This window comes from Perca flavescens, chromosome 2, assembly GCF_004354835.1.
Source record: "Perca flavescens isolate YP-PL-M2 chromosome 2, PFLA_1.0, whole genome shotgun sequence".
In the NCBI taxonomy this organism is placed as follows: Eukaryota; Metazoa; Chordata; class Actinopteri; order Perciformes; family Percidae; genus Perca; species Perca flavescens.
Window position 1 is genome coordinate 5,669,427 of NC_041332.1, and position 14,494 is coordinate 5,683,920.

The 14,494-nt window shown below is 42.8% G+C and overlaps 1 protein-coding gene across 1 annotated transcript in view; it reads right to left on the reverse strand.

Annotated features, from left to right (window-relative positions):
• The window catches only part of usp34 (ubiquitin specific peptidase 34), a 105,962-nt gene that overhangs the window by 14,237 nt on the left and 77,231 nt on the right, over nucleotides 1-14,494 (reverse strand). Inside the window, exons 53-66 of the mRNA XM_028568762.1 lie at nucleotides 14,399-14,474; nucleotides 14,043-14,090; nucleotides 13,879-13,944; nucleotides 13,216-13,296; nucleotides 12,267-12,352; nucleotides 10,228-10,396; nucleotides 10,036-10,110; nucleotides 9,038-9,189; nucleotides 8,756-8,909; nucleotides 6,334-6,378; nucleotides 4,989-5,093; nucleotides 4,113-4,260; nucleotides 2,715-3,019; nucleotides 988-1,317 (exon numbers count right to left, since the gene is read on the reverse strand). Coding sequence (XP_028424563.1) covers nucleotides 988-1,317; nucleotides 2,715-3,019; nucleotides 4,113-4,260; nucleotides 4,989-5,093; nucleotides 6,334-6,378; nucleotides 8,756-8,909; nucleotides 9,038-9,189; nucleotides 10,036-10,110; nucleotides 10,228-10,396; nucleotides 12,267-12,352; nucleotides 13,216-13,296; nucleotides 13,879-13,944; nucleotides 14,043-14,090; nucleotides 14,399-14,474 — 1,840 coding nt within the window. The remainder of the gene's footprint in view (nucleotides 1-987; nucleotides 1,318-2,714; nucleotides 3,020-4,112; nucleotides 4,261-4,988; nucleotides 5,094-6,333; nucleotides 6,379-8,755; nucleotides 8,910-9,037; nucleotides 9,190-10,035; nucleotides 10,111-10,227; nucleotides 10,397-12,266; nucleotides 12,353-13,215; nucleotides 13,297-13,878; nucleotides 13,945-14,042; nucleotides 14,091-14,398; nucleotides 14,475-14,494) is intronic.

Sequence of the window (14,494 nt, forward strand, 5' to 3'; positions counted from 1 at the left end):
CCCGACGTTGTCTTTGCTGTAATCAGATCAGTAACGTATTTTTCGGACTATAAGTCGCTCCGGAGTATAAGTCGCATCAGTCAAAAAATGCGTCACGAAGAGGAAAAAAACATATATAAGTCGCACCGGACTATAAGTCGCATTTATTTAGAATATAAATACAAGAGTTATTCAACTACACAATAGCACACAGAACAATACGCTGAATACGGTAGGTGTCCGGTATGTTAACGTAACACATTAACAGTTATTGAACTATACAATAGCACCCAGAACAACTAGCTAGCAGGGCGTGGAGCATGGAGGTATTAAAAGGCGTGGAGACGTTCTGCACCGTGAACGAGCCCCTCCAGACTCCTTCCTCCAGCTCTGGCCGTCTAGCTTTCAGCCCACGATTAGCCGATTAGCTTTCTTTGTTTTCTTCATTGCAGTAAGAGTCACCTTTTCTCCAGTCTCCCTCATAAGTTTCTCCCTCATTTCAAACTCTTTCTGCTGCTCAATTACCGTTTTTGGGGCTGCATATTTTACTACCTGCAGTTTGTCTCTTTTCTTTCTCAGTTGTCTTTAGGAGCAGCGTTCTAGTTGTCACAAGCCTAGAGCGCCCTCTCTCGGCTGTAGACGGTAATGTGTAAAACATGTAAAAACATGTTAAATTGTATATAATTTGATATATAAGTCGCACCTGACTATAAGTCGCAGGACCAGCCAAAGTAGGAAAAAAAGTGCGACTTATAGTCCGGAAAATACGGTATGTTTAACATGGTATTTCATTTCATCAACGGGAAACATACACGTGTCCAGACAAGGCTAGCAGCAGCGCCTCGTCAGACAAGTTTCTGGTGTGTAAAGACGTGGAAAAATCCACGCAGCCACCACGCAACAGAAACGCCACGCAGCCAGTGTGTAACCGGCCTAACGCTTGCTCTAGCAACACAACTATCACAACAACAAAAACGTCTGCTGAATCTGCGAAGAGCTGGGGCTCACCCCGGGGTACTGGCTGGCGTGCGGCGTCAGGTTCTTGAAGGCCCACTGGATGTTCTGGTGCGAGGCGAGCTGGCGGGTGAAGGCGGGCGACTGCTTGCAGCACATGCGCAGGATGCCGTAGTAGGCGGGCAGCATGCCGCGGTTGAAGAGCACCACCTCCTGGTCGTCGTGGTCGGCCAGGATGTAGTTGAAGGCGATGTTCTTGGTCACCACGGGGTTCTGCACCACCAGGCGCACGTTCTCCGGGCAGTCCACGCACATGTTGTACCAGAAGGACAGCAGCGCCTGCTTGTTGTGGTTGGTGGCGATGGCCGGCTCCGACAGCTTGGGCTGGAAGCAGAAGGGGAGCACAGCGAGACTAACGCTTCAGACAAGAGACGACTGTTTATAGTCTGGGAACACACTACACAGGCTCTGAGAGTTTTTTTACTTTGAAAACAATACCCAGTAAGAGGCATCGAGATAGTGTTGTGGGCGGGAAATTAAGTCAGACTCAGTGGTGTGAGAAAACGAAGCAGAGGGACAGACACAGAGCTGCAGCCGAGCCAAAGTAGAACACTTTTTAAATCATTAACGTTATCGGTTATCAGGCAAATAAAACAGATAATCTGCAAACGGCCACAATAACCAGCCAGGGCCGATAATCGGTCTATCCCTATAGACAGGTTTCTCAAATGGGCTACGTAGAAGTAGAAAAAAAGACTGTAGAAGTAACTACAGCCTTGGAACTGAAAAACATTTTGCAAAAAATCTTACATAGCCCCTCTGCAGTCCTCCAAAGTACCACTAGGGGGACACGTACGCCCTGCAGTCCCCAGACTGCATGTAAGACAGTTTTATTCATTCATAACATGCATGAATTTTAAAATAAAAGAACAGGAAGAAGAAAATCTTATGGTACCTGTCACTTATGTAAGATTTTATGTCTATAAGATTTTTTAGCAAAATATTTTTCAGTTCCAAGGCTGTAGTTACTTTTTGTCGCTGTTTTTGAAGTTTGTTACCTTTTTTTTTTTGAAGGTTTTGTCGTTAGTTTTGACCTATTCTTGCCTTTCTTCCTCACTTCTTTTTACGGTCTTTTTTTCTTCAAAGTTTTTGTCTCTTTCTTCAAATTTGTTGTCACTTTTTTCAAAGTTTGTCACTTATTTGAATTTTTTGTCCCTTTTGTGGCTCTAGTGTTGCCTTCCTTCTTTCTACTGTGTTTTTTTTCTTAGTTTTCATTACTATTTTCCACCTATTCTTGCCTTACTTTCTTCTTTCTACCATCTAGATGTTGTCGTATATATATATATATATATATATATATATATATATATATATATATATATATATATATATATATATATATATATATATATGTAAAAGGTTTGTCTCCTTTCTTCATCAGCCTTTAAATATTTTCCAGGTCCAAGGCTGTTATTTAGTAAATCTATCGCTGACATCGCTGTATTCTGCCTTTTTATATAGACTTTTTTTTCTACCAAAAAAGGGGGAACTTTATTGAAAAAAGCTTGAGAACCACTGCTATAAGGAGTACACAATTACTTTCAGTCTTCAGCCTCAATATAAAAGAACAGAGTTGTAGCGGATCTGCAGTTTTCTGGAAACTGCAACTTACAGATTTAGCAGCAAAAACAAGCGTACAGAAAAACTAAAAAATAAGTTTAGAATGACAGAAAAAGACAGAAAAAGAAAACCACACCGGTCAGAAGGGTAAACGACTGTACCTGGAAGAGGTTCCAGAGGTCCATGAAGTACCCGGAGAACATGAGTTTCTCCGTCTTGGAGATGAGGCAGTACGTCATGAAGCTGAAGTACTGCACCAGCTTGGTGGTGCCGTGAATGCTGGCGTCCACGTACAGCTTGGCGCGTCCCAGCAGCCCCAGCAGCAGGTTGTACACCTGGTGGAGTACCACGGTGGTGTCGGGCGACAGCGGCAGCTCGCGGGTCGGCAGGTGGAGGGAGCGCGTGGAGCGGAACATCTGGCGGAAAGAGTTGCTGGGGATGAGCGAGACCAGGAGGTACGCCGCCGCTGCAGGGAGGAGAGACAGCTTCAGCTTCATGGTCTGTTATTAAGGAGTTATTCTTCTATTGGGAGCTGCAAAGATTAATCGATAAGTTAAAGGGTATCTACCTTTTTTTTTTTAAACCTGCTGGGCGATTTTTTTCCCCTAAAAAAATCTGTGATTTTTTTTTATAAAAAACTCGATTTACGATTCGATTTTTACCCCCTTCCATTTTAAAAAAAAAATAACTGCGAACTGTAAATATATTTTAAAAATATATATTTATTGTATTTAATTAAAGTGCACCAACATAAACAAAATTGCAAAGGCAAACCCTTTCTCTAACTGAACAGTCACTGTGCAGTGTGCAACAAAGATTGTTAAACATCCAAATTATTTATACTGTATTTTGACTGAAAAACATATCAAAAAAATCCATTTTTTGAAAATATGAATCGATTTGACCTACCAACTTGATTTTTAAATCAAATTGATTTTTTTCCCAGCCCTAACCTGGAGCCTATTTTCCTATGTTTTTGTGTCTAAGTCAAGGATGCACCGAATCCAGGATTCGGCCGAATATTGGGCTTGTTGACGGGGGTTCGGTTTCTGCTGATCCATAGAATTTGTTCCCACTGAACCGAACCGTACGCTTGCACTACGCTGGTCACCGTAATGACGGCGCCGTTGATTACGGGAAGGTCTTTACGTAGGTGGAGCGTTCAATGCAGCCGGCTGTTAGGAAGTGGACATGGATCTGGTGAGCAGAAAAAGTTGTAGTTTGGCAGAACTTTCAGTCAAAAGAAGGCCATTCAAGTCCTGCTACATGTTCAATCTGTTCAATGCTGATTGGTCTGGTGGTGGCGAGGACCCTAAACTATACACAACATGGCCGCTGTTACAACATCTGGTAAGAAACATCCCAAGGAAACGAGTTGTGCACGAAGGAATCTCCAGACAGCAGCCAAAATGCAGCAACTTCAGCTCTTAAGTCGTGAATTCTCTGTTGGGGAGTAAGTAACTTCCAAGAACTTGCGTTCGCTAAACCCACCCGATCGAGAAAATAATCTACAGATTAATGGGCGATGAAAACAATCAGTCAGTCGCGGCCCTACTTACATGTGCGGACTCGGGGGTAGTTGTGTGCCAGCAGGAAGCGTTCCACCCAGTTCTCCATGTTCTGCAGCACCCAGCTGTGGGCCAGTTTGTTCCGGGGAGTCTGGACCGCCAGCCAGTCCAGACACTGGGACGGGTTATACTCGATCACCTGACGGCAAGAACACAAAACACACGTGAAGACGCACAGACGAAAACAAAGACACCACATAGTCTCTTCATTATTCAGAGGTGTGTTTTGGGCGTAACATGCAATCAACCAATCAGAGATCATCTCCCATTCCCTTGAAAAGCCAGGCGCGTTTGGACCTTGGAGCATTGCTGTTATGATGGAGGATTTGCCCCGTAATATTTTTATTTGTAATCTTCTGCATGTGTGTGTACTGCTGTGTGTCCCTATGTGTGTAACAAGCATAGTGTGTGTGCATGCTGTACACGAGCCTAGGAGCATTTTACTAATGCTCTGTTAAAATAACAATGAAATGCTGCGTTCTTGACTTTAGACCAGGTCAATGGTGCTATCACTTCCCGCTGCCTCAAGATAGCAATATGCCCAGAATGCACCTGAACACACCTCCTTGTAAGACCAGCACGCCCATGGGCGCAAAGATGGACGCAGGTGCGTTTGCTGTTTAAACAACGCGGGAGCTGGACGGTCTTAAACTAGCAAAGACACTTGTGTCGCGCCGGGTGCAACATAGGACCCTTGGTGCGGTTCGAGGCGGGATCACGTTCTCACCACGCCTGGGTACACTTGTTTGGGCTGCTTTTGGTGCGCATCCGATTGCGATTGCTGCGAACACACCTGTCCAAACGAACAGCCAACCAACTCTAGCGCTATTTGACCAAACTAAACGATGCGGGTATGAAGTATTTTACCTCCCAGATCCTCTGGAGGATGTAGGAGGCGAAGGAGGGCATCCCCGGTGGCCCGCCCGCAAACTCCATCAACATCGTCAGCAGCTTGAAGAAAGGATTGGCAGCCTGATGGGGAAAAAGAAAACGGTTGTTAAGGTACCTCTTATTTATTCATTCATCCAACCAACCTTTACTTATCCTCGAGGGATCACTGAGGGGGACCCTTATTCACGTCATGTCATCGAGTCCGATTACAAAGACAAATACAGAACAACAACACAGAAAGTACAATCATAAGAAATAGAGAAAGACAATAAAACATTCAGAATTGGAAAAAGATCTGATAAATAAATTAGGATAATAGGGATGCAAAAGAAAATACAACTATGTTAAGCAGTTACAAGTAGAAGTTTGCAGGTTTAAGGCCGTTACACCGGTGGCGCGATGACTAAGCGACGCGAAAAATGCGACATAATCGCCTTGCGAATATCTCGCATCAAAACTATTCACACCGGCAGTGGTGTAAATTTGTGTTTAAATTTTCAATAAAAGTTTTGGATATTTGCGGCCAGCTCAGTGTCGGACGGACAGTTTGAGTTCCGCCTGGGGACGCCGCTGAAGAGAGAAAGAAAGGGACAGAAGATGATGCTGCTGAAGAGAGAGAGAGAGAGAGAGAGAGAGGGACTGAAGAGAGAGGGCGGTCGGAGCAGAGGAGAGTTAACGTTTGGAGGTGAACATATCTAGTGATTAAGGATCGAGAGTCTGCAGTTTGAGCACCAATAAATGCTGCAGCTCCTCCGAACCACCGGAGGTCAACTGTGTCTCGTTTCCCCGGCGGCTGAGTGGAGTGACAGGGGCTAGTGCTCCGGAGACTCCAGCCATGCCTCCCCCCGAAGCAGGGAAAGCTAACACTAAGCTACTCTAATCTATGTATTGACTTTCCTTCTAGTGAAATACTCTGTGAATTTAATTCCCTCTGGGGAAAAGTGAAGAGTATGTCTAGGGCTTTTATTGTGAAAGTTAAGAACCGAAAAGAAAGTCTGTAATGGGGCGAATATTAACCTGAGCCTTTTAGTTGTCAAAAACAGCCCTTAGTGGACCAAACTGACTCTGAACATTTGCCCCATTTGGTTACATTGCAGCCTGGTCTGTGGCTGCCGGTTACAGAGTTCACACTTAATACTGGACCAAATTCAAAGCTTGTTGTTCCCATCGGTCACTTACACACAAAAATGTTCCTACAAAAGCATCTTTCAGATCTTAGATTATCTAGTGTCAGACTTCATATGACAGATGGATTCAAAACAACAAATCTATCTGCACAACTCTGTTTTTAATGAATTAAGCTGATGAGTAACCCGCTCACCTCAGGAGTCAGCTTAGCGATGGAGGTGAAGAGCATCGACACAATCTGTAGTCAGGAGGAGAGTTACACATTCAGTATTAGAACAAGCACATGTACCGCTTGCTGCAAATGCTGCTCTTTGTGCAGAGTTAAAAAAACAACAACAAATCTGACATTTAAAAGTTGACGTTTTAAAATGCCAAAACATTTTTCTACATTCAAACTCTGTTGGAAGTTCAAGAGAAACATATCTGTATACTTTTATCAGGCAGAAAAAACAGAAACCCATCCAGAAGTAAACTAATAAATACACAACAAAGATACAAGTTAACTGGTCAGAGCAGATTTTTCTATTTACACACAGTTTTCACTTAAAAGTTATCCTTGAGCACGATAACATTACATCTATTACCTCTTTTCCTTTCATAAATATATAATATTAGACACTAGGACTGTGTATTGGCAAGAATCTGGCAATACGATACGTATCACGATACATGGGTCACGATTCAGTATATTGAAATATATTTTGATACTGTGCGTAAGGCGATATATATTGGAATTTTTACAATCCCAATATATAAATACAATTTTAGAAAAACTAATATTTAAAAAAAAGACATGATGTGCATAAAAGTCAAAGAAGTTTACTTTAGGTAAACAATTCAGTACACAGAAAATCAAACTACCAGTTTGGGATTGTGGTTCCCGGGTTCTTAGTGAGCTAATGTTGATATGCTAAAGTAGGCCAAAGTTCAGCCATAGCTACGTTGTTAGCTTCTAGCAAAAAGTCAGACCCTGTAAGGCACTGTTAGGCAAGGACACTGGTGGTGCGTCCACTGTCTTACATGAATATTTTTCAGTGTATTGATTTTTTCTTACACCCCTATTAGAAACATCTACAGAAATTAGTTTGATAGGTTACAAAGTCTTTGGAATCAATGATTAATTTGTGTTTGAATAAAGGCCAGGTAACAATAACAGTAAATGTAGATAAAAGTAGCAGACTGTACGCTACCTGGGAGGTTAGTGATGCAGCTGTTTAAGGAACACGCCGACTTATTGGGACTTTGTCTTATTCCATACATACCCTTCTCATCTAACTCTGTCTGACGCACCCACCGCTAGTCTAGCTTAGCATAGATCCTGGAGGTAACCGGCTCGCTAGTGATTATTACTCCAACTCTGAGCGGACTGCTGGATACGGTGAATAAGATAAAGGGCCCTATCTTGCACTCAGCGCAATTGCCTTTGTACACCGACGCATGTATCATTCCTATTTTGCACCCGACGCACAGCGGACTTTTCCCTCCACAGACGCACGTCGGTAAAGAGCGAAAAGAGGAGGCGTGTTCCGGCGCAAACGTTATTGGTGCTATTTTGCAGTTTGCAGACGCAGCAGTTCCCATTTTTGCAAACCACACATAATTACAAGGAAAAATATTACTGAAAATGCGCTTCAGGTGTTTGGATCGGTCAGGAGGCACTTTACAGTACAGTCCTCAAAACGTCCCAGCATTCTTTGTGGCTCGTTGTGATTTACAACATTTCCATGAATCATGGATGTGTTGATGACATAAATGAGGAAATATTAGAGGACTTAAGGAGACGTGATGTTGAACTACGGCGGGATTGGACACTCCGGCGGGATCTGGTCCGGGAGTAATGCGCGATGTGCTCCTGGTGGAGCGGGTGGACGGAGATGGAGTGGGGGGGGGAGGAAGGGGCACAACAGGAGCAGCTGGTGCGTTTGGAGGCCCACGCTCCATGGCTGCAGCAATCCTCTCCAGACTTGAGGAGATGCGCCCGAGAGGAGCAGCAACATCGCCACCCGGTCAAGACGGGCATTTATTACTTTGCCGCATCCCGGACAGCTCCCGCTGGCGTGCGCCAGGCAAATCCGCCGTTATAATAGCAATCCGCCATGGAACAAGCGCCCTGCTCTTAAAGGGAATGTGAGATGATGCTCTGATTGGTTTATTGCACGTTATGCCCAAACCACACCTAGCTACTTCAGACCGACCCATTTTAGATTTGCGTCGGGCGCAAGACTCATTCATCCCGCTGGTATCATAGCAACAGCGCCCGAGATCCGCCCACAAAGCTACTTGCGTTTTGCGTTTCAGATCGTTAAAATAGGTCCCAAAGTCCCAATAAGTCAGCGTGTTCCTTTAAAGGTAACAACCGTATTGCTAACAAGATAGCATCGACATCAAGATCAAAAATCGAAAGGCTTGAGAAGCGACTGGCTTTCGCCAAACATCAGCCTGACGAGAATTTGGGCCCTTCTGGAGTGGTTTTACTGGTCCCCGCTCACTTGAGATCAAATGTGGCCGTAAACTAAAATGTGTCAGACACCCCTGGGGTAGAGGTTATCATTTAAATCCGATGAAAACATCCCCATCGCGTGGTGTTCTGTGTGTCCTGTACGTGATGAACGTACGTGCTCGGCCAGGCGGTTGTTATAGCGACAGAGGCTGAAGATGAGGTTGCAGGTCTGCCTGATGTTGATGCCGTCTCGGATGTGCTGGAAGAGGAAGGGGAAGCCCTTCCCTCCGGTCAGCGCTGCCATGTCGCTCTGAGACAGAGTCAGATGTCTGGGGAGAGAGAGGGAGAGAGAGAGAGAGAGAGAGAGAGAAGGGGGAGAGAAGCGCACCGTGTGAACTCGCGCGGCATTAAAAGAGAACATTTGGTTTGATCGTTATCTACGAACGTGGAGTCGTACCGCTCGGAGCGAGACTGCTCCACCAGCAGAGCGATCAGGGCGATCATCTTCTCCAGAGCCGCGGGGCGATACTTCTCCTCTGCCAGGGACAGGATGTCTTCCTCCTCGTCCTCCTCCTCTCCCTCCTCCTCCGACAGCACCTCCACCTGGGGCTGAGACAGAACACGCCACATTAACTCTCGGCCTTCTTCTAAATCACGTCACATCGTATCTACAGGGTGAGATTTGCCGGTGGGGATGCGTGGGATTTCCCCCTTTCTGGTCTACATCTCTCTAACAGGGACCAATACTGCTTCACCAATAGACCACACATTATATACCTAAAAATAATACAGCATTAGGCATTAGCACAGCTGCATTTCTAGACAGGGATTCTATGCAATGGGACTCGGATGCCTTGATAAGGTTTATATTTTTCTTATTTTATTTATTGTGTGAGTGTGTATATAAAAGTGAGTATTGATTAAAACACTCCCGAGGAATGAACGAGCACTTCCTGGGTGAAAGAATTTGGTTTTGGCCGCGAAGTGAACTGAAAGCGCTGGGTTTTGTGTTGACACCACGTTATTTCCCCCTCCTTCATCAGAAAGGAATATTCAGTTGGTTGTCATATACAATTTCACTGCTAGATGGGAGAAATTCTTACACAATGGAGCTTTAAGGAAACATGGGGCGAGTAACTGATATACAAATTATCAGTTTGGGGGGTGAGGTATTTAAGTGAAATTATAAATGCATGATTTTACTAGTAATAGAGTATTTCCATAGTGTGGCATAACTACTTTTACTTAAAGTGAATGATTTGAATACTTCTTCCATCCCTGATCATTAAATCGGCCAAAGGGCTACAGACTCCATTATCACATATAACAGGAAAGAAAGCCAATAAATAAAAGCAATATGTAACAACTCCGATTAGAAACCAAGACAAAAATATTATAGGAAATAAATACATTGAGTTGGGAAACATAAATAAAGTAATAGGTGTGTGAACTTACATTCTCGGGGCCTTTGGTTCCCATGTAGAAGTGCACCATGATGGAAATAGCTTGTAGTGACAACAAGAACTGACTCTGGAGACACAAAAACGGACAACAAAAAAATCCCTTCAAATATAATATAAAGAAATAACAAAAACGAACATCTTTCAGACTCCAAACATTAAATTCGGTGTAGCCGTTCAGACCGACCTCCTCCTCGCCCATCTTGGCGAACTCGTAGAGGAAGGCGAAGTACTCCGTCAGGTGTTTGCTGTGGGGCTTGACTCCGTGCTCCATGATGGACAGCAGCGTCTTAACGAAGCGCGTGACGCAGGACCGGCTGCCGATGTCCTCCACCGGGCCGTCCATGTCGTCGGAGCTGAAAGCAAAGAGACGACATTTTCTCTCTGTCTTTCTGGCTTTTTGTGGCCTTTATTTTAGAGGGCAGCTGAAGACAGGAAAGGGGGGGAGAAATAAAAAGAGGGGGGAATGACATGCAGCAAAGGGCCCGCAGGTGGGACTCAAACCCCTGGGCCGCTACGGTAAGGACTGAGCCTTGGTATATAGGGCACACGCTCAACCAGGTGAGCTACCAGGGTGCCCCGAAAGAGGTTTTGTTACAATCAGATTCAGCTTTATCGGCCCAGTATGTTAACACAAACAATGAAGCTTACTTTTTGCTTTGAATGTGCTTACACGGAAGAAACGTACACCTAAAAATAAGGGGTGTGTGTTTGTGTGTGTGTGTTTTTGTATGTCTGTGTTTTTCAGTCCCTCCAGAAAAACGTGATTATGCAATCGCATAATTCAATGCGTAATCAGCCAAAGTCTGCATATTTATTCGGCACTTTCGCCGCATAAATTGCTGATTTCCGCCCAAAATATTCGGGGCTTGCATGATTTCATAATCCCCACATTTTCGTTGCAAAAAAAGTCACGTAATATATCTTAGCAGAAAGTTGAAAAATGTTGCATTTACTTTTCCCGTTGCCATTGGAACGTTATGAAGTGACGTAATTACGCGACGCGAACATCATCGAAGGGCAGGGTGTTGGGGGAAATCATCAAACCGCAATTTTTGCAAGTTCCCGCAATTTCATCGCATAAATATCATATAGCATATTCCATTAGCATTTTTTAAGAAAATGTGCCGCATAATCAAGGATTTTTGCCCCGCAACAATCACTAAAAAAACTCAAAATTTTTCTGGAAGGACTGGTTTTTGTTTGTATGTGTGTTATTGTATGTGTGTGTGGTTTTATTTTGTGTGTGTCTCAGTGATGTGGAGCCTCAGATCTTTCCCAGAGCCCAGAGTGACTGAGACACTGAGTGACACGCGGCTCCTGTTTTGATCTCTGTCGCCACCTGATTCCACAGACACAAACACTGTCCGTTTGTGCTGCATACCTCCAACGGCACAGTAACATTTAGTCATTAAATCCGACGGGTTGAGGAGGACCTCAACCTTATACAGTAAGTATGGAAAAAGCAGCTTCTTTATTGGTATATCCAGATGGGGATGGAAATGGATTATGGGCAACAATGAGGTCATTCCTTGACTCACAACTCCCTTGGTAATTATAAAAATTGTCTTTGCTGAACCTAGTACCCCAGTCTTGGTTCCATCATATCCCTTTCCGTTTAAGAATATTCTACTTAGAAAGAAGAATGTATCTGTGTTTGAACAATGTATGGGTGTACAGTATGTGTGGATGTCAAACCACCTCCATGTAATGTGTTCCCGTGGTCACATTTCAGACGGAAGCATAGGCACAAAATAATGTAAATACTGCAATCCTCCACCTTTGTATGTTTGTCCTGTCACTTGTTTGTAGTTATGTAGTTATGTCTTTGTACTGTGCGTTTGCCTTTTCTGTTTATCCGTTTGTTGGGGAAAATCTTTAATCAAACTAAAAAAAAAATTAAAAATCTACTATTAAAAGGCTACTTTGTGATTTAAAGTTCTTTCAAATGTACTTCTTTGGGCTGGGGAAGGAGGGCTGTAAAGAGTCGTGGCTTCTTTTAAAGATTGGGTTCAAATTTAAATTCAAATAAAATATAACAATGTTTCAAGATCTGGTAGAACGTTCTTAAAATGAAAATATAAAACGAGTTAAAAAGTCTACAAAAGAATCTAAATGAAAGCTTAAACTCAAGCAGTTTGTGTGTTTTGGGATAAGAACCAAAAAAACTATAGCAAAACATTGAATGGTCAGAGCTGCAAATCCGACCAATCAGGTGTGACCTACCCGTCCTCCATGCCCGGCTGCAGGTAGAGGTGAGCGTGGACCGGACGCAGCCTCTGGATCACATGAATACACAACCTCTGGAACATCTGGCGGACAGAAGCAGAAGGTACAGTACGAAGAAGGAGATTTAATCACTTTAATCGTTAGATATGTATATCTGCGTGTGGGTGAGCGGAGAATTGCTCTTGGGGAGAATTGTTGGGTCTTTGTAAATTAGGGTGTGTCTACACTAGGGATTCACAACATAGTTTTTTTTTTTTTTTTTTTTTAAATCGTCATCTCGATATCAACTGGCGCAACAAAGATTTTTGTGTTAGTTGAAAAAAAATATCAGTAGAAAACTGCACTCTAAAATGTTATTGTCAATCTTTCTTTAACTGGTGCCTTTTACAGTCAATTCAAGGTTCAATATGTTCAATAAAAGAACATTGTAAATGATTTCCTGTCATTACTTTTAAACTCAACAAGCAGTTTGTTGTATTTTAGCAGAATACTGAAAGCAGCAGAACTGAGAAACACTTTGATATCTGTTTACTTATCGCATGTAATATAGTTAGAGATATCTAACAACGTTATCGCATATTCTCCTCATAACGTGCAGACCTAATAGGAAAACACTATTGTGACACTTTTTTGTAACATACATACTTTTACTTCACTAAGCAGCACTTTTACTTGTAGTGGAGTATTTTCACAGTGTGGTATTAGTACATTTACTGCAGTAAAGGAACTGAATACTTTTTCCAACTATGCTAAACATGATTCAAATTAACTAATTTGAGAGGTAATTAACTTTGGCTGAACTGTTAGTAACTCATACACAACCAGATTTAATATTCAACAACGTTATCGCATATTTTCCTCATATTGTGCGGATAACTTGTTATGATTTGACACTATAAATAAACTTATTAGCTAAAAATGACGTTCTATCAGATAAATAACTCACTTGTCTGACTATCTGATTGGGGCACTTTATGAGGATCTGCATCGGCCACCAGTTGTCATCAGCCATCCGATCCAAAAACCACTGAAACAAAGGAAAAGGGAAATTCAAAAAACCATACACTATATATGAAGTGTACCCAAACAACAACAACCAGTTATTAAACAGGGCTGGGGGTAGTTTATTCTGTATCATATCAAACTACAAGATGTTAGGCGTCACTCTACTGCTGTGGATTCACGTCATGCTAGCTTGTTGGGAAGGGGGTAGAAAATACAAATAAAATGCTCCAAATATAGGCTACATTTTGGGGGGAAAAACTGGCATGGCCATTTTAAAAGGCATCCCTTGACCTCTGACCTCGAGTTATCTGAATTAATGTCACTAAACACTCACTGACTGTAGACTCTGTAGAGTTGCACTTTAATGTGCGTTCATGTTAAATAAAAAGAACATCAATTCCTAATGAAGCAGGTTAGAGGGAACCTTGTACAATTGTAGAATCTCTTTCATATCCACGCTAAATTGGTTTTGCAACTGAAATATCCCAAACCGATACTGAATCGGAAATTGAAAACGTAATCTAAATCGGGACTTTGTGAATCGGAATCAAATTGGGAAATCAGTGGCGATAGGCATCCCTATTGGAAAAAGCTGTGATCAAACCTCGCAGGCGGCCTGGCTGTTGTTGAACTGTTTGGTGAGGAGCTCGATCCACTGCAGCATGGTGGGCTGGAGGAGGACAGAGCAGGAGGGAAACACAGTCAGTCTGTTTATCTTCCAGCAGTTCAAAAATCAAATGTCCCGACACTAAGGGGAGTGTGCTTTACCTTCTCCTTGGAGTGAATGAAAGTCTCGAGGACAAAGGATGTGCTGAGCTGCAAAGGGAATAACATTTACAGTAAAGAAATTAACATTTTGTCTTTGTAGCTTAATTAAAGGTGTTACATACATCAATTACAATAGTAACTTGATCGATCAGTAAATGTGTTACGTTATGTTATAGGTTGCATGGTTGCGTTTTGAAAAACACTTTGATTTAGTGTCAAAGAAGAAACATTTGAGTATTTTTTTAATTACCATAAACCTGTTCAAATTGTCAAAAATAAAATCCTGCAACCTTCTTTTACTGTAAAAACTGACATTAAAGATGAAATAAAATGCTTGAATCTGTTTCATTCCTCACCTTAGCGGTCATGAGGGAGACAGCTTTAGGGTCTGGTAGAGTGCTGGGAATGCTGCTGCAGAGCTGCCACATAAAACTGGGAAAAAATAATGGCGG